The sequence below is a fragment of the Idiotropiscis lumnitzeri genome, chromosome 3 (genome assembly GCF_059441095.1).
Source record: "Idiotropiscis lumnitzeri isolate Australia: NSW breed Sydney's pygmy pipehorse chromosome 3, RoL_Ilum_1.0, whole genome shotgun sequence".
In the NCBI taxonomy this organism is placed as follows: domain Eukaryota; kingdom Metazoa; phylum Chordata; class Actinopteri; order Syngnathiformes; family Syngnathidae; genus Idiotropiscis; species Idiotropiscis lumnitzeri.
The window spans coordinates 30955202-30980066 of NC_142393.1; the positions used below are offsets into that span (position 1 = coordinate 30955202).

The 24865-nt window shown below is 44.4% G+C and overlaps 1 protein-coding gene, 1 non-coding gene and 1 pseudogene across 4 annotated transcripts; all 3 read left to right on the forward strand.

The window, feature by feature from the left end:
• The first annotated feature begins 1225 nt into the window (after positions 1 to 1225).
• LOC148340883 (5S ribosomal RNA) lies at positions 1226 to 1334 on the forward strand (annotated as a pseudogene).
• Positions 1335 to 2309: 975 nt separating this feature from the next.
• Positions 2310 to 2428, forward strand: LOC148340884 (5S ribosomal RNA). The gene has a single exon (XR_015842730.1). It is a non-coding gene; the product is annotated as a 5S ribosomal RNA (ribosomal RNA).
• Positions 2429 to 15868: 13440 nt separating this feature from the next.
• Positions 15869 to 24598, forward strand: mkrn4 (makorin, ring finger protein, 4). Of its 3 annotated transcripts, none has more exons than XM_088292167.1 (9): positions 15869 to 16357; positions 18894 to 19022; positions 19115 to 19383; positions 22743 to 22807; positions 22895 to 23136; positions 23207 to 23317; positions 23593 to 23692; positions 23772 to 23904; positions 23995 to 24598. In XM_088292167.1, the coding sequence occupies exons 1-9, from the start codon at positions 16317 to 16319 to the stop codon at positions 24081 to 24083; spliced, it is 1179 nt and encodes a 392-aa protein (XP_088148293.1). In that variant the 5' UTR covers positions 15869 to 16316; the 3' UTR covers positions 24084 to 24598. The 3 variants fall into 3 exon arrangements, with proteins under 3 accessions (XP_088148293.1, XP_088148295.1, XP_088148294.1); XM_088292169.1 differs by having other exon boundaries at positions 23772 to 23835; positions 23935 to 24598; XM_088292168.1 differs by having other exon boundaries at positions 15872 to 16357; positions 23772 to 24598.
• The last annotated feature ends 267 nt before the right edge of the window (positions 24599 to 24865 follow it).

Here is a 24865-nt window from a genome sequence, read left to right on the forward strand (position 1 = left end):
TCAATGGTAGATGAAAACAGTGAAGCTGATTCTTTGTGAGGCGCTCATTATTGTATACTGGGACCGTAACCTGAAATGTTCACTGAGATTGGTGTCTTCAATTAAATAATTACACAAGTTGGCAGTAAGAGTGGCAACGTAAGATGACTTCCACTGAAAGGGGCTTATTGTCCATTCCCCCAATTTAAAGCTTGAAATTCAGAAAACGACTTTTTATTTTAATTATTTTTTATTTAATTTTATCATACGACATATTTTGACACAAATGGAACCCCATACATTAAGATCTCCATCTTATATTTGGAAAATTATAAGTCAAAACGAAAAATTTAAATGATATAAAGATGGAGGTACCGCCATAGACTTTGATTCGATTAATGGAGTATATTTCATCCATCCTCCACTATCTCTTCCACTTCCCCTCACAAGTCGTGGAGCCTATCCAAGCTAACTTCAGGCAGTAGGCGAGGTAGACCTTGAACTGGTTGCCAGCCAATTGCAGAGCACACACCGACGAACAATCATCCACGCTGACACTCACACCTAGGAGGAATTCAGAGTGTCCCATCAACGTACCATGCATGTTTTTGGAATGTGGGAGGAAACCGGAGTACCCGGAGGAAACCCACACAGGCACGGGGAGAACTTGCAAACTCCACACAGGAAGGCCGGATTCGATCCCATGAACTCTGCACTGTCTGGCCATCGTGATAACCAGTCATCCACCGTGCCACCATGGATGGTGTATTGAAACTTAAATGACTAAAAATGTTGCTTAACAATCCCCACTATTTGGTATTACCCAAATTGATTTTTGATAAATTGAGCGGAATTAACTTTCTCCTGAAGTGTGATTTAGAGATAAATTACGGCTCTGACTTTCATGAAGCTTGGTTCTCTAAAAGGGTAGACCTACACGCGCACACGCGCACGCACACACACGCACACGCACACACACAGGTCTCCAGACACCCGTTTGCAAATCAGCACACGCAATCAAGAGGTCCCGTGTTTACTAGTCGCGCGCTTACGGATTTTTGTTGTATTTAACCACGTGTTTGTGCCAACAAATCATTGTACACATTTGCAGATTTCTGTCACATATTTGTGACTTCAACCACGCGTTTGTAGATTAGTTACAGATACGGATTCTTTGTACGTATTTTTGAGCTTTGCTACACTAAAGGCACCATCTATAAATAACAACATTTTGACTCATTTCTTCGCTTACGGCCATACTACCCTGAGAACGCCCGATCTCGGAAGCTAAGCAGGGTCGGGCCTGGTTAGTACTTGGATGGGAGACCGCCTGGGAATACCAGGTGCTGTAAGCATTTGCACCGCGAATACTAACTTTCACAAACGTCAAACAAGGATTCTAGCTGCTTTTTAATGACTAACGACATGCTCGCCTGACAGGCTGAGAGCACTAAATGCCAACGATGAGCGTCCTCTACCTGTGGGCATTGCTACAGTCCCGCCGTGGACGACTCGCAAATGCGTGTGGCAATTTGCAAATGCGCGTCTGGAGACTTGTGTGTGGCTCCGAAGCTACACATTAATGCCACGAGGGGAAGCTCGTATTCTACAGCCGCAGCAGACGGGTGACCCGGCGGAGTCCGGTTGGCGCAGTGAGTGTTTACAAAAAAAATTAATTAATTAAAAAAAAGTGTTTACTGAATGCAATAAAAGGGAGCATTGCTAATGTGTCAATGAGCAGGTGTAGGGAAGCATCATTCGTTTTTTATTAGCTTCACTGGTTATATAGTATGTGTGCTATTTTGTTAGTTGCGCTTCATTCTTGCATTTATTCCCATTTAAAGAATATGAAATAAATGGTACATGGCCATGGGTCGATAGCAGTGACAGCCCATCCATGTTATTGGTGTATATATTGGTGGTATTAGGCCGGTAGAATATTAGCGCCCCCTCGTGGTACAACTGTGTAGCTACGGAGCCACCCACACACGTCCAGACACGCGTTTGCAAATCAGCACACGCATTTGCCAGTCGTCCATGGCAGGACTATAGCAAAAGTCACATGTAAGAATGCACCCAATCAAGAGGTCCCGTGTTTACTGGTCGGGCGCTTACGGATTTTGTTGCATTTAACTATGTGTTTGCGCCAACAAATCATTGTACACATTTGCAGATTTCTGTCACATATTTGTGACTTCAACCACGCGTTTGTAGATTCTCGTTACACATTTGTTACTGTGGTTACAGATACAGATTATTTGTACGTATTTTTGAGCTTTGCTACACTAAAGGCACCATGTATAAATAACAACATTTTGACTCCTTTCTTTGCTTACGGCAATACTACCCTGAGAACGCCCGATCTCGTCCGATCTCGGAAGCTAAGCAGGGTCGGGCCTGGTTAGTACTTGAATGGGAGACCGCCTGGGAATACCAGGCGCTGTAAGCTTTTGCACCGCGAATACTAACTTTCACAAACGTCAAACAAGGATTCTAGCGGCTTTTTAATGACTAACCACATACTCGTCTGGCAGGCTGAGAGCACTAAATGTCAACGATGAGCGTCCTCTGCCTGTGGGTATTGCTACAGTCCCGCCGTGGACGACTCACAAATGCGTGTGGCAATTTGTGACTCGTCCACGGCAGGACTGTAGCAAAAGTAACATGGAAGAACGCAGCCAATCAAGAGGCCCAGTGCACATACAAATCAATGTACACGCTTGTAGATTCTCGGTACGTATTTGTGACTTCAGTTACGCATTTGCAAATTCTCGGTTTACATTTATCACTCTGGTTACAGGTGCAGATTCTTTTTACACCTTTGTGGATTGAAATACGCATTTGTAAATAGTTTTAATGCAATTATGGCCCCATAGCAGCCGTCTTATGTTGCCACTGTCACTGTCAAACTCTGATATTATTTCATTGAAAACACTATTATAACTGCATAATTCTATAATGAGACTCTCGAAGTATTAGCTTTACTGTTTGGATCGACCATTCTGAGTATATTACCGCAGTGTCGTAAATTGTTCCTGTTGTAGTGTAATCTGTTTGAAGGACATCTTGTTTTATTTTGAATGGTATAACAGGAAGTGCCTATGAGTGGGTATTTTATGGGATTGGAACGGTGTAAAAATAAATGCGTTCATGCGTTCGAGTTGCTCTAGTGGTGTCGCGTGAATCCCTACGCCCAATACCACGACACACGCCAAACGTTCATTTTAGTTCTTTCTTTAATTTTATTGTCATCTAACAACGACACTTGCATTGGCAATTTCATTGACATTATTATTAATATCGAGCCATTCATTGACATCTAACTTTACACAAAACTTTGTCAAATGACACAACGACATATTTTTGGCACAAATAGAAGCCCATTGTTTTTCCCAACGTGCATACCTTTTTACAGAAGTGGGTAGGGTAGTGTGGGGGCTATTTCTATCAAACAAATAGTAGCCTCCGAGAGACGTAGAAGGCTCGTTGTTCCGTGACACGTTAAACAAAATGAAATCAACTGAAAGTTAAGTTTAAAGCGATTATTTCCTTCTAATTCAAAATAAACAATACTAAAGTGTGGCATATAATCATAAAACAATGACGACGACAACGGTCAACAGAAATGTGCTTTGAGCCAGCGAGCCTTCTCTCATTCTGTTCACCTGTGTCGGTTCCTCCCCCCAGCTATTGTAGTGAGATCCCCCAAAACCACACCCACTCATACCAGTTAGGAACCCAAATCGACAAATAAACAATAATATACCTGTCAACTTATACGTTTTCCCCATATGTTGTACGTCTTTTATCATTCCAAATCATGTACGCCGTATACCAACTTTTGTACGGGCAAAAAAAAAATGTATTAAAAAAAAAAATAGAAGTTTACGTAGGCTTTTGAGAAGTGTTGCAAGTATGGTGACAAGCTTGCGTGACGTGTGGGTGTGCGCATGCGTGGAGGAGGGAGGGGGCGGATGTTTTCGAGTGTTGTATGAAAAGAAAGAGGAAGTAAAGATGGAAGAGGGGAGAGCATGAAAACAATAAAGCGAGGTTACAGGTACACCACTGTCTCCCTGCTGGCGTGCTATTATTGATTGGGAGGGCTCCGCATTTCGACGACGTGCGCCGATCACGATCCCAGGGCAACTCCGGCCTTGGAGACGGATCTCCCCTGCGTCCCACCCGACCACGGTCAGGAAGAAACCGAGCAGGAACGGATAACACTGGCGACCACGAAGGGACAGGATCGAGCTCACGTCGTTAAGAGGAGTGGTGAGCACCGAGGAATATAGCACTCGCAGCTAATCAATAACTACGTGCGTTAGCTCGTAGCTAAGCTACCACACGATGGCTGCCGCTCAATATCCCCGCGAAAACTCTGGACTCGAGGGTCAATGCGCATGTATGCTGTTGGACCGTGTTCCTAAACGTGCTGAATGGAGTGAGGAAGTTAACCAATGCAAGCCTGTGGCAAAATGTGAACATTATAACCCATTTTTGTGTGACGTTTATAAGAAACGACCCCACTGCACGTACAGTAGTTCACTCTATGGTTCAGCTTCCACCATAAAAATAGAAGCACCAGACTCGAACCCATTTACCTCTACTAATCTGGGATGTTTTGCATATAGCACGCCAGCTCCTTGCAAATCGTTAGAATACAAACAAGGTGATGCGGTAGACAGTCAGCAAATCCCTGCATGTCCTCAGCGGTACCCGAGGGACGGACAGTCTCACCGTTTCTTTCTTCAACCCCAAACTAATGCTGATGAGGACGATGATCCCAGAGAAAGGATCCCCACTCTACGCCCTGATCGATACGACGGCAGCACACCATGGAGAGAATTTCTGCACAAGTTTGAGAGTTGCGCCGAGGCGAATTATTGGTCGGAGAGGACTATGACGACGCAGTTGAAATACTGTTTGGTTGGAGCAGCGGGGGCCATTGTCCACCGTAACCCACGCTCATGGAAGTGGGATTATCACCGCCTAGTAGATGAGCTTGAGACTGCCTATGGCCCTTCCTCCGCTCATGCAGCCTCAGCTGCTGTGGAACTCAGACAGCGGGTGCGTATACCCAGAGAAGCATTGCACGAATTCAGGTATGATTTATGGTAGAATAGCTGTAGCTTATGGTGACAGAGTGGAAAGTGAGCAAGATTTTATTGCTGTTGAAGTGTTTACTAACGGATGCTGAGATGGTTCAGAAGTTGTTGGAAAAGCGACCAGCCACCCTTGCTGATGCTTATGAAATAGCACGCCGACATGAGACCACTAAAAGGGCTGCATCATATGTCGCTGATGCCATGCTGTTGGGAGCCCGCCACGCTTCTGGATGTCGGCCCCGGGCTGCTGTTGTCAGAGAGAAAGGGGATTATGTTGTGGAAGCTCCATCGCCGGTTAGTTCTTCACCCAGTAAGCACAAAAACTTTAAGAAGGGTCGAGTTCGCTGCCATAACTGTCAAGGCTGGGGCCATATTCAAAAGCAGTGTCCTTCCCCTCAAAAACCCAACAAGACTTCAACCTTGAGCAGTAGCCCTCGCGACTGCCCCGAACCACCTATGCTCCATCTCAAGGCTCCAAACAAGGAAATGTGCATAGCCGTGCGCCTTTACGAGATGGAAGTGTGCGCTGTTCTGGATAGCGGGGCCCGTAGAAGTGTGCTGCCACTGCACTATTACAACGCCATTCACCCCGACATGAGGCCCCCTCTGCAGCCCTCGACTGTCGAGACCTTGATCGATGTAGGCCCTGGAGACGTGCCTGTACTTGGCGAGGCCCAAATACCTGTCGATATCAGCAGCCGTCAAGTGACCATTGATTTTGTTGTAGCAGATATATCTGGAAATGAAGTGCTGCTGGGTCATCCCTTTCTCGTTCGAGCCGAAGCTCGCCTTGACTTTGGCTGTCATCGCATTATCTTGTTTGGCGAAGAAGTGCCCTACTACCAAGCTGAAGCTAGCCCAAAGTCACTTGCCGTGAGAGTATCCAGGCCCGTTGTTGTGGAGCCGGGGCAGGAATATGTTGTGAAGGGCAGTGTGGATCTAGGCGCAGCCACCTTCGGGAACCTGATGCTCAGTCCCACGAAAGGATTCGTCGAAAAGCACAAGGTGCTCGTTGCTAGAGTGCTGATCGATGCCCGGTCTTCCAAAGTGGTCCCCCTTCGACTTTTCAACCCGTGCAACAAAGCTGTGACTGTTAAAGAAGGATCCATTGCTGGGCTCCTCCAGCCAGCCGAAGCCATGCAGCCGTCCAGCGTACCCTCTGTGAAGGACACACTTGTTGGCCCACCAGTGGTTCCTCTGCACCTGCAAGAGCTCTATGCCCAGAGTTCCCAAGACCTTGATGACCATGAGCAGCTCCAACTTTAGCATTTGCTGTGCACTTATGGCCATACATTTTCCACAGGGCCTACAGACCTGGGCCGAACCAGCCTTGTCCAGCACGACATTATGACCCGTCCTGGCGCTCCAGTCAAACAACCGCCAAGGAGAATGGCAGGAGAAAAGCAGCAGCATGCAGACCAGCAGATCCACGACAGCCTGCACAGCGGTGTTGCTCAGCGTAGTCACAGTAGCTGGGCCTCACCCATTGTTAAGGTGCGTAAAAAGGATGGGACGTACCGTCTATGCATCGACTACAGAGCCCTCAACGACCGTACCATCACCGATGCATATCCCCTACCACGTATCCAGGATACGCTGGACACGCTCTCCACTGCTAAATGGTTCAGCACGTTGGATCTTGCTTTGGGCTACTGGCAAGTGGAGTTGACCCCAAGAGCACGCAAAGCCGCCGCTTTTTGTACCAGAAAGGGCCTCTTCGAATGGAATGTCATGCCATTCGGCCTTTGCAACGCTCCAGCGACGTTCCAACGGCTGATGGACCGCGTCTTGGCTGGCCTGCAGTGGGAGACCTGCTTAGTCTATTTGGACGACATCATTATGCTGGCCAGGGACGTGACGGAGATGCTGCAACGTTTGGGCAAGGTGTTTGACCAACTTCAGCACGCAAACTTGAAGCTGAAACCTTCTAAATGCTGCCTCTTTCGACGCAAGGTTGCATACCTTGGCCACATAGTATCTGAGCACGGTGTGGCCACCGACCCGAGCAAGGTCCAGAAGGTCCAGACGTGGCCCACTCCCACATCAATCCAGGAGGTGAGACGATTCATCGGTCTAGCCTCGTACTATCGTCGGTTTGTAAAAGACTTTCCATCAATAGCCGAGCCCTTGCACAACCTGACTAAGAAGAACGCTCACTTCCAGTGGCATGCAGAGCACCAAGCGGCTTTTGACGAGCTTAAGTGCCGCCTCACTTCAGCCCCAGTCCTTGGATATCCACTTGACTGCGGTGAAATAATACTGGACACCGATGCGAGTGACACGGGTGTCGGTGCTGTACTGTCGCAGATTCAACAAGGTGTGGAGCGAGTGCTGGCTTATGGCAGTCACAAACTGACGAGAACCGAACAGAACTAGTGCACGACGAGACGTGAACTCCTAGCCATTGTGGACTTCACTTCACATTTCCGCCAGTACAGTGAACCCTCGCTACTTCGCGCTTCACCTTTCGCGGCTTCAGTGCTTCGCGGGTGTAAGAAATATTCGGGGGCATTGTAGTTTCGCCGAGCGGCACGAGGGGGCGCTGGAGCGGTTAGATGGCCGGTGTGCGCCGAAGAGGAGAGTGGACGAAGAAGAGAGTGGACGAAGAAGAGCACGTTCCCCCGGACACGATTTGGGGCGACGTTTCGCGCGGTTCGGACCGTACCAGAGCTCCGGAGGAGGCCGGCGTGCGTGGCAGTTAAGCCGAAGAGGAACAACTTCCGCCCGGGCACTAGCGGGGCGACATTTCGCTCCGTGCGAGAGCTCCGGAGGAGACCGGCCGGCGTGCGTGGCAGTTAAGCCGAAGAGGAACAACTTCCGCCCGGGCACTCGCGCGGCGACATTTCGTTTCGTGCGAGAGCTCCGGAGGAGACCGGCCGGCGTGCGTGGCAGTTAAGCCGAAGGGGAACAACTTCCGCCCGGGCACTCGCGCGGCGACATTTCGTTTCGTGCGAGAGCTCCGGAGGAGACCGGCCGGCGTGCGTGGCAGTTAAGCCGAAGAGGAACAACTTCCGCCCGGGCACTCGCGCGGCGACATTTCGTTTTGTGCGAGAGCTCCGGAGGAGACCGGCCGGCGTGCGTGGCAGTTAAGCCGAAGAGGAACAACTTCCGCCCGGGCACTAGCGGGGCGACATTTCGCTCCGTGCGAGAGCTCCGGAGGAGACCGGCCGGCGTGCGTGGCAGTTAAGCCGAAGAGGAACAACTTCCGCCCGGGCATGAGGGGAGCGCGAGGCTGTCAGTTATGAATGAATAAATAAATAAATGAAGAATGCCACCTTTCATTTCACAGGGCACACCGGACGGCGTACCAGCAGGTAAAAGTCGAAGTAAATAAATAAGTACAAAAAGAGGTAATTGAATAAATACAAAAATAATGGCTGGGGAATAAAAAAATAACAAGTTTTAATAATATTTTTTTTTTTGTTATAACATGAATTTCACTCTCTCTCTCTCTACCCGTATATATATAAAATATATATATATATATATATATTATTATTTTTTTTTTAAAGCATTTTTGAAGGTGCGCCACTACTTCGCACATATATATATATATATACATATATATATATATACATATATATATATACATATATATATATATACATATATATATATATACATATATATATATATATACATATACATATACATATACATATACATATACATATATATATATATATATATATATATATATATATATATGTGACGGACCACTCCTTTTGTGGCGATTTGCAGCACCACGTCGCTGTCGCTCCGATACACCACGGACACTCAGGTGGATTTTGGAATAGTTTCTTTAATTTAATTCTGCAACACAATGTGGCAAGAGCAAGAGTGAAGTCGCAACCAGCTCGAGATAATCACTCTGCAACCCTCGTAGCTCTAACTGACTGATAACATAAACAAATTAAATCTGACTCTATAAAATTAAATAAAGTCCTTATTACAAGTGTGATCGTATAGTGTTTTAACTAGAATACAATTATAACCAGCCTTCCTGGGAATACAATTCTATGACTATTTACAGTAAGAAAAAGAAAAAGAAGATATTCACTCTCATTTACAGAGTGACCCTGAATGCATTACACCATAGAAGACACGTAGCAGAACGTGACTACGTCACATCGCCAATGGCGGCAGCGCTTAACTGCAGGCTCGCGCAAGTACATTCAAATAAATGAAAAACACGACATTAAAAACAAGATACAATAAAACAGAAAAGAGAATCACATTACCTGCAACACAATGTGGCAAGAGCAAGAGTGAAGTCGCAACCAGCTCGAGATAATCTGCACAACACACGAGTTTACAAATCAATTTAACAGAAGTCGACAAAACGTTACTTTTATAACAGTAGAGGAATCGATGTGGGCTCATGACAATCAACTGAACTACTTGAGCGCACCACAGCAACAGAAACGAACCAAATCATAATAATAACGTGCATTTGTTGGACGAGCAACGAGATGCGATTTACCACTTTGCAACCCTCGTAGCTCTAACTGACGCCATGCGGGATGCAGATGCCACATTGTGTGCCGTTGCGTCACTTCCGCCATAATTTAACATCGTATATATTTTACACAGTTACATATATATATATATATATATATTTAGGTGCGAAGTATATATAAGTTTTTTTTTTTTTTTTTTTTTTGAAGGTGCGCCGCTACTTCGCGGATTTTCAGTTTTCGTGGGTGGTCTCGGTCCCCATTAACCGCGATAACCGAGGGTTCACTGTACCTCTTTGGACGACGCTTCAAGGTGCGCACCGACCACAGCAGCCTGCGCTGGCTGACCAGAATGAAAGAGGGCAGTTGGCTCGGTGGCTCGAAAAACTTGCTGAATACGACTTTGAGATTGTTCACCGCCCAGGGCGTGTGCATGCCAATGCTGATGGCCTCTCCAGAAGGCCCTGTCGCCAGTCCTGTGCCTGCAAAGTGCCAAGTCCTTCCTCGCATCCGACGGGCGTCACACATCAGGCGGTCCAGTGCGAATTGGACTCTGTCCCCGGTTCCCTGTTGCTGAGTCCAGTGGGGGTAGAGGGACGACCGTCCACCATGGTGTCGGGTCTAGTGGGGGTAAGTCAAAGCGCCCCTGCACCCGACACACATACTGTAGACCAAGACAGTCAGACCAATGTACACATTGTCAATATGACCGAGAAGGTACATGTGACGAGAACCCCTAATACTGCTTCGTTGTTTCATGGCTGGACAATGGGGGAGCTGAGCCAAGCCCAGGACGCAGATGCTGACATTGCACCAATACGCGCCTGGATGTCAGCCAGCAGTGAGCGCCCCCCTTGGACTACAGTTTCTTCATGCAGTCCAGCCGTGAAGACGTACTGGTCCCAATGGAAACGACTCTACTTCAGAGATGATGTTTTGGTCCGTCGTTTCTCCTGCCTTGTCGACACCCAATTCTACCCGCAAATTCTGCTGCCTCGCAACTTACGGCCCGAAGTGATGAAACAGATGCATGACGGTGCCGTGGGTGGACATTTTGGTGTTGAACGGACCGTGGCCAGACTACAAACCCGATACTACTGGTACCACATGAGAGAGGATGTCACCCTCTGGTGCCGGACCTGTACCAGCTGTGCGTCCAGGGCCCGCCCCGTCAAGAGACCACAAGCCCCAATGGGAACTGTCCGGGTAGGGGCCCCGATGGAGAGCATTGCCTTGGACATTATGGGACCACTCAATGAGACTGAGCGCAGAAACCGGTATGTGCTTGTCATACAAGATTACTTCACGAAATGGACAGAGGCGTTTCCCATTCCTGATGAGCGAGCTGTGACCGTTGCCGAAGTTGTTGCTTCTGAGTGGGTGTGCCGCTACGGCATACCTCATGCACTGCACAGCGATCAGGGACGCAATTTTGAATCTTAAGTATTCCAAAGCATGTGCCGCTTGTTTGGCATTGACAAGACTCACACTACACCATTTTGACCCCAGTCAGATGGCCAGGTTGAACGCTTCAACACTACTCTCCAGAGGATTCTGGCCTCCACCGCGGAGCGTTGCCATTGGGACTGGGACCTTATGGTTCCTTATGCTGTCATGGCCTTACAGGGCAACTAAACACAGTTCCACCGGGTTCACACCAAACTTCATGATGTTCGGCAGAGAAGTGAGCGAACCAGTGGACCTCGTTGCTGGGTTGCCACCCGACCCGGACATTCAACCGTCAGTTCCAGAGTTCGTCAAACAGCTGCGTGAACGGCTGGAGCTGGCCCATCTGATCACCAGAGAAGCTCTGGATGAGTCTGTTACGCGTGCAAAAAGACAGTACGACAAAAACTGTTGCCATTCGCAGTACAAGATTGGAGATCCTGTGTGGTACCTTGTAAAAGGTACGCACCACGTCAAGAACAAAGTGAGGAAGTTCCTTCCGTCATATGAAGGGCCATTCTTTGTCCTTGGACAATTGGACGACCTGGTCTACCGTACCAGAAGAACCCGAGATCCAAGGTGAAAGTTGTTCACCACGATCAACTTAAACATTATCGCAGCCGTGAGCCCCTGGACAACACCTGGGCTTTGGACCGAGCTCAGAGGTGGGCACCTACAGAGGTTCCTCCGTCAGCAGTGGAGGATGGCCCAGCAGACCATGATCTAGGCCTGCGTGATTTGTTCTCAAGCGTGACTGACGATCCTGGCACCATTTCACCATCTGCATCTGACCCCACACCGGTTGTGCTCATTCCATCCTCCCCTTCCCATGGAGACCATGAAAATGGTGGGGGCGCGGTGGGTGAGTCACTCCAGCTGGGCCTGCCAGTCCAACGACCAGGACGTCCCCGCAGGGCACCTGACCGTTATGGTGCCTGGGTGACTTAAATGGTGTGAGGAGCACTTGAATGTTCTAGGCAGTTCTCAGGGCCTTATCTAAATTTTATACAATTTTCCTACTTCGTCCGTGTTTTAATGGAAGTTGTTTATATATGCGATTTTCCAATGTTTTTTTGCTGTGAAAAAAAAAAAAAAAAAAACTGTCAGTGCTACGCTTCTGACCTGTCATTGTAAATTGCTTTATCTCAGGAATTTTGCCGGTCGCCTTAAACTGATTACTTAGGAGTGGATTTCAGTTCCTTCCTCGTGGCGTTTATTTTCACCGTGGTTAATATGTATTTTCTTATATGAACCTATTATTGTTACCAAGCTGTCATTTACCATACCTCGCTTGGATAAGAGAATGATAATCACAACTGTCTTTTGGGCTCCAAGCCTCTTTTAGATGTTGTAGGTCAGCTCGTGTTTCTGTGCTGGAGTGGAATTGTTTAATTACCATCCAGAGTGGGGGTAGTGTTGCAAGTATGGTGACAAGCTTGCGTGACGTGTGGGCGTGCGCATGCGTGGAGGAGGGAGGGGTGTTGTATGAAAAGAAAGAGGAAGTAAAGATGGAAGAGGGGAGAGCATGAAAACAATAAAGCGAGGCTACAGGTACACCACTGTCTCCCTGCTGGCGTGCTATTATTGATTGGGAGGGCTCCGCATTTCGACGACGTGCGCCGATCACGATCCTAGGGCAACTCCGGCCTTGGAGACGGATCTCCCCTGCGTCCCCCCCGACCACGGTCAGGAGGAAACCGAGCAGGAACGGATAACAGAAGACAGGAAGCGGCTGACCCTTCACTTCCTGTGGGTGGAACGTCCACATGTGCGAAAGCGCGGTATTTTTGATAAAGCATGACATGCGCATGCGCCGTAAACCGTCTGCATTTCCGCTTGTGTTAGTGTTGCATTCAGTAAAAATCGTCGAAGCTAGCAAGCAAGTATGAGAGAACCGCTAAATAGGAAACGAAAAATTCAAGCATCAGGTCGACACCAAAAGGAATGGGAGTCACTGCAGGGTGAATATGATGGATCGCTTAAATCCTCAACAAAAGGGCCTCAATTTTCGTTCTGTGTTCCTTGCAAGAGAGACGTGAAAGTTGCTGCGAGTGGATTCTACGATTTGAAGAGCCATTTTAAAACTGCGGGACATGTGGAGAATGTGGCGAGAAGCAAAACATACGACCCGTTGACAAAGCACTTCGTCACTACCGCCAATCCAGCGTCATCCCACAAAGCTACAAACGCCGAAATCCTCTTCTGCCATTTCCTTGCGGAGCACAACATCCCATTCGCGGCTGCGGACCACTTTAGTGAATTGGTGAAAGTTATGTTCCCAGATTCACAGACAGCTAAGGTGATTTTCTTTTATTATTAGTATAATCACGTGTTTAACATATTTGCATTTATTGCACCATGGTAACTGTAACTTCCTTGAAAAATTCTGTTTCCTAATTAATTTTAACATTTCCTGCTTATATAAATATAATGAATAATTCATTATAATATATATATATGTATATATGACACAATTTTCAGTTTCATTGTAAAAATATTTATAATTGCAAATTCTGGTGCTAGATGTAGATTTTCTTCAGAAAAAGAATAATTTACAACTGTGCTAATGTTAATAAGATGATTAAGGATGTTATTATTTATTTAAATATTATGATCTGTATATTTGCAGGAGTTTTCTTGTCGGAGGACCAAGGCAACGATGATTGTAAAGGAGAGCCTTGCACCCAGCTATACACACGATGTCATCGAGCACTGCAGAAACAACCCATTTACCCTCATGATCGATGAAAGCAACGACCGCACCAACAAAAAGCGACTCGTTGTGTTGGCTCACTTCTTTGATGGGGACAACACAAAGACCAGACTCCTTGATTTACCCGAGTCGGCATCAGGCACAGCAGCATCCATATTCACTGTTATTGATGAATTACTTCAAGAAAAGGAAATTCCTGGGAAAAATGTTGTGGGGTTTGCCAGCGACAATTGCAACACCATGGTTGGAAACAATAACTCTGTTCTGTCATGGATAAAAGAAAAGAATGAGTGTGTTTAGTATTGGCTGTATTTGTCATCTCGGAAATCTATGCAACACTGTTAAGTGACTTGGTGGTGCTGGACTCAAGAAAGAGAGAGCAGTTTACTATGACCACATTGTTAGGTTAGGGAACTGGTTTACCCCAGAGTTAGATCAGGAAGACTTAAAGGGTGAATGGGAAGATGATCAACTGATTCCTGCTCATCTTCTCCCTGAGCCAAATGAAGAAGTACATCCAGTCAAGCCAGAGACATTTTGGCCAGCCTTGTTAAAAATGAAAACTGGATTTGGGAAAGATCGGTTTCCACTGATGAAAAAACTATTCTCTGTTCTTCTCTGCCTTCCTCACAGCAATGCTGATAGTGAGAGAGTGTTCATCCATGTGAGGAAGATCCACACAGAATACAGACAGACAATGGGGACTGATACACTGACTTCTCTATTGCAGATGAAACTCAACTGTGATGTTTGTTGCTCAAAAGTGAAACCCTCCTTAGAGCAAATAAAGTCTGCAAAGTTATGTGTATCAGCCTACAATAAACAGCACTCAAACCAATAAAGCAATGAACAGAGGTGCTTTTGTTCACTTAATGTAATGTATTTTGTAAATGCAATAAATGACTTTTTTTATGCTTATCGTTGTTATTTATATTACATTGTCTGATTTGTCGCGAGTGCACATGCATCATGCGTGGTGTTTGTAAGGTTTTTGGTTGATTTATAAGGGGAATCTTGATCATTTATAAGGGCTGCTACTGGCCGAGATTGACAGGTATGCAATAAGCAAATGAATATAACCAGGCTCATAAATTATAAAACAATATAATGATATACAATAAAAAAAAACAGGCTCATAAATTATAAAACAATATAATGATATACAATCAAAATGAACACCTATGATGGCTCATACAGGTAAGTAGCCAAAAATTGTACTCGAGTAAAAGTAGTGTTACTTCATTATAATATGACTCAAGTAGAAGTGAAAAGTAGTCATCCAAATAATTACTTGACAAAAGTTTTAAAAAAGTACTTGGTGAAAAAACTACTACGCACTGAGTAACAGTATTAATTAATTTTATTTTTAAACAACCATCCAATGAGACAAAAAGACAAAATAATCACTTCAGGCAAATTAAAAAGTCCATCCAAAAGAAAAAAAAATCTTAAAATAATCTTAGGGTAAATTCAAGTACTCTCATAAATAATAGAGAAATAATAGTTTAAATAACTTAAATTACTTGATAAGGACAACATTTCAAGCCCCTGTACTTTTAAACAAATGTAATCTGAAAGACAAACATTTGCCTATCCACAGGGGGAAGAAGGAAAAACGAATTTAGCTGCATGTTTCCTCAAGTTTGATGTTGACGCCTTGAACGCTGAAATCTCAGTTTGTTTAGGCAAACAAAGTAGACACTGCATAGTTTAGCTGGTGTTTCGCACCCTATTTACGGGAACATACTTTTGATGTGAGGCTAGGGGTGTTCTTCCCCTTCTGTGTCCGCATCGTCGGCATTGCTGAGTGACATTTTCGATCCGTTTATTCCGTCCGAAAACTACTATTTCCCGTTCCTGAAGATGATTATGATCACCTGACCAATCACGCGACAGCATGGTTCCGGCTGATTGGTGAAACAGTCACTTTGAAGAGCCTGACAAAATAAATAAGTCTTTCTCTGAGAGAGAGGGAGAGAAAGAGAGAGAGAGAGAGAGAGAGACAGCGAGAGAGAGAGAGAGTGAGTGAGAGAGAGAGAGAGAGAGAGAGAGAGAGAGAGAGAGAGAGAGAGAGAGAGAGAGTCCGACCCCACCAGGGGGCATCCGGAGAATATTTAAGATGCGTTCTCTGTAAGAGACAGCCACATACGTGAGCAGAGTAACGAGTAACGAGTTCAATGTAGCCTAATGTAGCAGAGTAAGAGTACAGTTTCTTCTTTATAAATCTACCCTAGTAAGAGTAAAAAGTATAGTGATTTACTATTACTCCTATAAGTACAACATTTCCCAAAACTTACTCAAGTAAATGTAAAGGAGTAAACGTAACGCGTTACTACCCACCTTTGCTTATTTGTAGTGGTGGTTGCTGATGATGACTATTTTTAGAGATAAAAGTTAGTAATACACAGTGCACAAATGAGATTGAGAGCAGTGACGATCAAGGGTTGACGTCACGTTTCTATTGGCTCGTCGCTCCGGTAATTGGCGAAGAGAGACCTCGAGCCGACAACTGAAATAGTCGGAGGTGGGACGCGGGGCGATTTACACAGCAGCTGCAGCAGCATCGGCGGCATCAGCAGAACACGCAGAGCACAAGCACGTTGGGTGGACGCGGACATGGAACGTTCGCGTTTATCCCGTAATGGCAGTATCTGTAGGTAAGTGCATATAGAGCCAAAATGGTAGTGCTAATGCTAAAGGTAATTTAGTTGTCAACAAACGTCAACCCCCTGGTACATAGCTGTTTAAGGAAATACCCCGCGGCGAGCGCAAGGCAGAAGTTAAAAAGTTGAGGTGATTTCTGATGTTTTTTGTTAGAATATACTGCGGCTTCGTTTGGTTTGTCGTGAATCTATTCACGTCTCGTGACCGTTGTCTTGAAAAAGTCCACACGCTTACGTTTGAGTGCGCAAACAAAGCCAACGGTTGGCAGGAGCACAGTTTTTTTTAAGCTCCAGAGTTCCGTGGTCTAGTAAACAATGAGGGAGGAACTGTTTTGAGTGCACGCTACTCCGCGTGGAGAGAACCTGATACAACATAAAGCTAGCCAGGGAGTATTTTTTTCCCTTATTTTTTTTGCTGTCACTTGCTTCCAAATGATTGCTTTCGTAACTTTGGCGTCACGCAGAACGCGTATTTCCAACATTCAAAAGCCCAAATGAAAACTTTAAACGTGCGTTACTTAGCGACCTTTTAGGCACGTCCTGTAAAACCGTTAGTGTAGACGAGGATTAACTAACTTTAAATGTGACTGTTCTACAGTGTTTTACGATATTGTTAAAGTCGACGAGGATTAACTAATTTTAAATGTGACTGCTCTACAGTATTTTACGCTAGTGTATAGCGTCGTCTCGAACAGGAAGGAACGTACGGACTCAATCTTTATGGCCTTTTTCCCCAAATAATTTTCTAGTCGTTGATACCTAAACTCTCGTTTTTGGTACACCAGTTGTTACCAACCTCTTTGAAAATGAGAGGTACTTCAGGGCTGTCAGTTTGATACACACTTCTGAACAGGCACTCTAGAATTTTTATTTTGTTTTAAAAAAATGACACCTATTTTGCTTTGATCCATAACTGTCCTCTAGCGTTTCTTCTTTTTTTTTGCGATGAACGGCTCTGATTGGTCAATCGCCGGAGGTAGGAATTTTGGAACTGCCATGAATAGTCGGTTGTTTTTACTGCTATTACGGTAGGTTGGTCGTAAATTGGGTGCTTTACCCACATAACGGTAGGTTGGCCATGGATAGGTTATTTTTAGCGTGATGTATAGACTGTCGTTTAACGGTACGACTGGCTTCCATATTAACTGGCACCGGATTCCAGCTGTGGCCATTAGGGCAATATCAGTCCAGTAACTTTGTTTCCTAATCATAACCTTACCTTTGTTAGAAGTGTTCTAGGTTAAACTCTTGAACCTTTCTTAATTCTAACCTCAACCTATTATCTTGTTTTTTTTTAAATTAATTTGACCTTTTTTTATTATTAGCCTGGTACTTATCCTTTCCCTTACCATGACCTTTTATTTTTCGGTTTGCCAATTATTTTGGTGTTTCACAAGCTATATCGAAATTGTGAAACGAAACAAACATACTCCCTCAAGATTCCAGAAGTGACATCAGGATTCTCTGCGTGTCAAATCAGAGGACAGAAAGCCAAATTCATATGCAATTTGCTCCAATTACCTTTACTAATGATGTTTTTGAAAAGACACTGATGAGGTTTATGATTCTTCGCACAATATGTAGGAAACATAAATGTGCGTAATAATATGAAACACTTCTATTCAACTGTCAAGCTTTACATTTTGGAATGATTACCTGGACACCTTGGGTCGAAAATCACTATGCCATCACTAGTGAGCAAATAGGCCCTTGTGATGTTTAATTTAGAGTCTGAACTTTAGACCATAGGTCTTTCTGCTTTCCAGACTTCTTTCAATCTCCCCCAGCTGAAACACACCTGATTCAAATGATCAGCTCTGAAGAAGCCTGATAAGTATCATGCTCATTTGAATCAGGTGTGTTGCAGCCTGGAGTGATGGAAAACATGCAGGAAAGTTTCCCTCCAGGACTGGAGTGTGACACCTGTAGTTTAGACCATGGGTTGGTGTGAGGTTCATGTGTACCAATTACCATAATAACATGGTGTGTAATATTAATAGTTACCGTATACATTTACATAGTTTTAACCAACATCAATGTTATTTTTCTGAAATGGGATACTCTGATCAGACCAAACGTAACCTCAATTCAGTCCTCAATTCAACTCTGACCTGGACATGGTCGACAAGATCATAATGGATTATTTGCCATGAACTTCGATATGTCCTTTTTTATGTTGCCGGAGCGTGTGAAACGTAACTCTACGTTTCAGGTTAAATGTATGAACTTGGACTTCGGGAAATATTTGTTCACCAAATTTTTTATGCTCCTTTGGTATAATCTTAGTAGTGAGACCCTTTGAATTTCTTTTTTTTAAGTTGCGTGGCTCCGTTGTCCTTAGATTAAATGAATGGTGTTGGAACTGGTCAACAGCCCACCTCAGTATTCTCCTGAGGTCAGTTCGTCACTAGGCTGAAGTGATTTTTGTTTGAATGGATTGTGTTAAAATTGTGGGTTTTTTTTTTTAATTTCTTTTATTTTAAAAAAGTTTCATTAAAAGTTGTGAGGTAACACCTTTCCTTTCTTGTAGGCATTTCTTGAATGGCTCATGCAGATATGGCTCGAGATGCTATTATCGACACGAATATCCCGCTGCACCGCCAGCCCAAATATGTCGCTACTTCCAGAAAGGTGCATGCTGGTATGGTGATCGCTGCAGGTAATTATTGGTGCTTTGTGTTGGTCATAGTCGTGTTCTAAAAATGTACTTTTTATTGAAATTACTCATTGGGAATTGTGCTTCCCTACCAGGTACATCCATGTGCCCCAATCTGAAGTTGGTGCAGATGTTCCAGGTCGAAGACAGTCCATACCAACAATTTTCTCCTCCACATCCTCCTCCTCTTCCTCCTCCACCTCAACCGTCACCCAACGTCCAGCTGACCGAAGGGGTTCCGATGCAATTGCTCGTGTGCCGGCTGATGTCTCACCAAGGCGGCAACGTGGCGCATCAGGTTCTGTGGTAAACTCTTCAAACGTCACCAACACTGGGAACAGAAATGCTGAGAAACGATTACAAGGTGGGTTTCATAACGTAGCATTGTGGTACTTTAGTTGCGCCTGAGTTAAAATGATAAAAGCCCAGGAGAAAATGATGTGTCACATGAATAAAGCGGCTTGCAAACTTAAGATGCTAACATGTCAAACATTGCCAATAGAACCAAATTCCAGTGACAGAAAATTAAACCAGGTCTTTGCTGACAAAAACCTGGTTGAGTCAGGGTTGGAGCTCTGTCAATTGTACAGCAGTGGAACGAAAACCAAAATGCATTTGTTTTAACTTTTAGGATGTTTCTATTTTTCAATATTGACATGGCTGCACACAACAGATTAAGATGAGGCAAAACAATAGAAATTCGATATACAACAAGCTGGACGATGTGATGTACATACCACAAAATGATATAAATAACCATGTAAAATATTTTCAATCCAAATACACTCACCTCACCCAACCCTCAAATGTTTGTAGATGAGTCCGCATTGACCAGTATTATGTGCTAGGATCATAGACTGCCCAATCACAGCATGTATGATGTCACTCGCTACTAGCTGCAGTTTGAAAGTAAACATCAACTGCAGTCCTCAAACAGCCCATAGTTTCTTGGTTGGAGTACAACAAGCACACGGAATCATCGGTTCAATTTCTCTAGTCTCATCTTGTAGGTTTGTTGTGTCACATTACCCATTAGCACCATCTCGACATCTAAGCAACTTCCTCAGGGTGTTGAATTGAGCACAAATGAAAGGTTGTGGTTGTCTTGGAACAGGGGTGCCCATTGCATCGATCACGATCGACCAGTGACTCGCGAAGGGGGTGTCGGTTGATTGAATTGACATACATAGCAGCCAGTCATAGACCTGTTGCTGTCTCACGGTGCACTCACGTAAAGGGCGCTAACTAGCAAAATTAGCAATTTCCATTTTGTTCCATCTCCTCTAAACCTATTAAAGAAGTATAAAAACAATATGGGAACATCGCTGTTTGGAGAGCAGGCAGGGCAGGAGGAAGTGGGCGATGCGCAAAGTCGTGCGCTCGCAGTTTGTTCGGTGCTGGAGAATGACCTGTGGGGCGGAGGAACAGACCGCCACCACATCCGGCAGCCGCAGCAGGAGCGAACATTAACTCAAAGTACCCGTTCCAAATTGCCCAATGTTCATTGGGAGGTGTGCGCAAGGCTCGCTATTAGCATCTCCTATCCGGACAGGACTCTATTCTAATTCCGTTTTCCAATAAATATGTAAATAAAGTTGATAGATCATTTGGACTTGGTTATTTTATAAGTGGCTCGCCTTCTGAAAGAGAGTGGGCATCCCTGTCTTAGAACATTTCGCCTCCCATCCGAGCAGACTGGGTTTTGTTGTGTAAACTCAAATGTTCATGCTCCCAGTAAGAGGCATGCTTCAAACCATCATTCCTTTGGAATGCAAAACCACAGTCGTTAAGATGTCTTGTAGAGAGGACTTTGGCCGTCAACACCAAAAGTTGCTGAGTGGGAGCTCATTAATATTGCATTCAGTTGTAAAAAAGTGGCGGCGCTGCCTCAAAGCTTTAAGTTCATCACAGCACCGGGATGTTGTGATGACTGAGTTAAAAACAGCAAATGATGCATGCTTGTTTGCATAAAGGAGCAATACAAAAAGGTCATTTTACTGACTTCGGCTAGCTCGATCGACACTACCCTTTATACCATATTCATACTCGCGAAAGCTGGACTGCGTAATAGGGCACCGATGCAATGTGATGGTTTGTTGCCTTATTACAGTGGATTGAGAAAGTATTACGCCCCCTTGACCTTTTACTGCAATTTGGGCATCAAACGCAGAGCTAATTTTATTTTTTTTTGTGTGAAGAATCAACAAGTGGGACTCAGTCGTGAAGTGGAATGAAATCCATCCGATATTTTGAAGGTGCACTGTATTTAATGCACTCTCCATCTGTTGGTGAACTAATTGACTGCAACGACCTAAGTTCGAAGTGCGTGCTTCGAACGCTTCAAATCTAAAAAGTACAATGACTCAAAAAATCTTGTGCATAAAATGCACTTACCATCTGTTGGTGAACTAATGTAATACAACAATCTAACCTCAAAGCTCGTGTGTTTTGAAGCACATAGACACCAGTGTCTCACAAGAGACCACACCTCGCAAGCCTACCACCAATTACTGCAGCAGAGGTGCAAGAAAAATACCATCACAAGCGCCGACTCATGAAGGAAGTCCATCAAGTGATGACATTAGCCAGGATGGGCATTCCGTGTCGTTCCGTCCGTCCAGGACGCCCGTTTTTTGGACAGGCTGGTGGATGAGAAGATTTTGAAAAAGGACGGACTAAGAAAAGGCGAAAACTTAGTCCATCCCTATAATCATCCCTAACCGGATTACTAAGTACCCAAGGACACCTAATTCACAGACAGAAGAATTACTTTAATGTACTACTTCAGATCAAATGTGATGTATCACAACACACAGATCCATAGGAGGCAGAACCCACCAAACAAGATGTTTGAGGCACAGACTATGTATGTACTATGACAAAATAATAATTTTGTCCACCGTAGTGCTCACAAATTAGTGAGGGACAACCATCCTTTAATATTTTGTGAGCAGAAGAGCAAACTTAAACAATGCCAAGACACATCAGTAATATAGAATTAGTATATATAGTTTAGCCTGTTCAATGAATCTCATTGACAGCAGTGAATGAATGTTTGTTTTTTTTTGTTGTTTTTTTTACCACAAACTTCAAGATTTTTTACAGGAGTGGTTGTTTTGAGCATGTGCTCTATGCACGTTCGCTCTCGACGCTGCTGGATAAAGGAACAGGAGTGGATTCTCGAATGTACTGCTTGTCTATGTGTGCTAATATCTGAGATTTTGGAACATTGAATTTAGTGTCTGTGCAGGATTCTGTGAGCGACACAAAAGTCTTGGTCGCAAAAAGCAAACAGTTCTAAGAGGGTGTTCAATAATTATTGAGCAGACTTTGGTACTAAGTCGGTGAGTGATATTGCGCTTAATAATATTGTGCGTCTAATGGTCCATAAATTGCAACACACATGACTTCTGTGTGTTTTCCTTCTTTGTTTAGAGACCCGACGGTATCAAACAAATTACAGCCACGTATTAACAATTTATAGAGCGACAAATATCAGATGGCTATTGGTGCATCGTCAAAGCTGCTGTGTTACCTCATCAGATATGGAAAAAGTGGTGTAGAGCCATCCCTAGTGTTGAGGCTGCGCCACAACCTTTTTACAACTGAATCACTGAGGTTGATAACGTGCTGACAGTGAGATGTTATTTGGGTTGAACTTTGCGGCAAACTTGTACAACTTATGTGATAGAATTTTTTTTGTGGTGTACATCTTGTTTGCAGGTGCTCATTCCCGAGTGTCGCCCAAGAGCTCCAGACAGTCTTGCACAGGTGCACGTGACAAAGAGGTTTGTGTTTTATTTTATCTTAATATTTGAGTTCAGTTGAACGCTATCAAGCTCTTTTTTTCTCTTCTTTTTCTTTTTGGGGGACAGGAAAGCCTTCCCGGTAGCACGGAAGCCACGGGTGCCGCCGCAGCCTCGTGCGCTGACGGAACGTTGGAGGCTTTCCTCCGCAGTCGAGATGTCACCTGTGGCATATGCATGGACAAGGTGTACGAGAAAATGGACCGCAGTAACCAGGTGTTTGGAATTTTGCCCAACTGCAGTCATGCCTTCTGCCTGGAGTGCATAATGACCTGGAGGAAAACCAGAGACCTCGGGCCCGATGTCGCCAAGTAGGTTTTCGTTTATTGCGCATGAATCTTTTTCATCTTTTTGGGACCTCATAAGTGCTCTCTGCTTCAGGACTTGCCCACAATGCAGGGTGAGATCAGCCTTCTATGTGCCTAACAAATACTGGGTGGAAGGTCAAGCCAAGGAAAGCCTAATCGCAGACTTTAAAGAAAAGAAATTCAGGTAAGCCGTTGAATGCACACCATGATTGCGCTGGAGAACCTAATCCGAAGCTGAAGGGTTGAATTGGCATGGGACAAAATTTTGGTAAAACGAATCAGATTTAAAAAATACATATATATTTAATTGCTAATTAAGTATGCAAAAAAATTAAGGCTGCCACAAACGTGGATTAATTTGCTAGTTGACTAACCACTAACATTGAACAGGAAATCATATGAATAAAATTAGCGGAATAGGAACTCAACTGTATATTTCCCTTGCTTTTTAACATGTAGTAAGCGAAGCTGCAATTACTACGCACGAAACAAATACTGCCCCTTTGAGCCGGAGTGCCTCTATCGGCATGACCGGTCTGCACGTCACCGATCATTCCTGGTAAGTATGATTTGCTGAACATGTCGTCCACTGTTGCCACCATCTAAACTTGCCAACCACTTGTCTTTTTGCCCATCAGTGCAATACGGATGATGATGACGATGACGACGACGACGACGACGACGATGATGAAGACTACGATGGTCTGCTGAATTTGTTCATAGCCATGACTCTTCTTCGCGCTGATGAGGATGGCGACAATGATGACGATGGTGATAACTTTGACATTCCTTTTTTCCTAGCGGGGTATGGCTTCTGAGACCGCTTTCCTCTCCCACACAATTTTCCCTGTGTGGAAACAGGTCCTAGAATGATTGTCACCACAGGACGTCGTGGCTATGTTAAAGACACGACTGTCCTCCTTGGAGCCGTAATGATGCTTTTGGAGTAGGAGGGGCTCAGTCGTTACCTAGCAGGTCATGTGACTGACCTGCTATCCCTCAACCAGAGAGAAAGTAACTTGAATTGACCTGCTGCAGTGGACAGAAATAAATGGCGTATATTGGTCAAATAATCTGTCTTGACAGGGTAAATCAAACTTAATTCAAAGGCTACTTGTTCCAGCTGTTTTGTTTGTTTGTTTTTTGTTCCTTCCTGTAGGCATTGTGATTAAGATGATTTTCCTGTGTGCCTCTCTAGTTAGATTTAAGTGCTCAAAACTGAGTTTACCTGAAAAAATGGTTTTAAATAATGAATGGATGGTCCTTTTTAAATTGTCTCAAGATAAAAAGTGTACTGTACCCTTCTTTGACTGATGTCCAATCCTGAAAATTCCTGCTTGATGTACCCTGATGATACCCTCACCTAGTTTTGACATCACCATTGAAAAGTTATTTTAATTTTCTTTTTTTAAACAAGTTGTACTCCTACATTGAAAATAAACTTAAACTTATTTCTCACTGAAAATGTTTCGCACTATTACTCATGATTTGAATTAGATGCTTTAATTTCTTAACTTCCTGAACTGTTACGGTTTTCAAGACTTCCTATACCACCTTTTTAAAATACTTAAATACACTTAAGTACTCCCCAAGTATCGCCAAGGCCCAAAAAAGATTATAGTGTTCAAAGCAGTGGTTTTAGTCTTCAATATATTATTCGCCAATTTACACTACATAACGTTTGAACATTATGACTTGATATGTAACAAACCGATGTACTAAATTAATCAAA

Bases quoted from the DNA above. Each gene is read 5' to 3' on its own strand.
- mkrn4 (XM_088292167.1), top strand. From the start codon at position 16,317: ATGGAACGTTCGCGTTTATCCCGTAATGGCAGTATCTGTAG. The intron at 16,358-18,893 runs GTAAGTGCATAT...CCTTTCTTGTAG, and splicing joins CGTAATGGCAGTATCTGTAG to GCATTTCTTGAATGGCTCAT. The intron at 22,808-22,894 runs GTTTGTGTTTTA...TTTGGGGGACAG, and splicing joins CAGGTGCACGTGACAAAGAG to GAAAGCCTTCCCGGTAGCAC.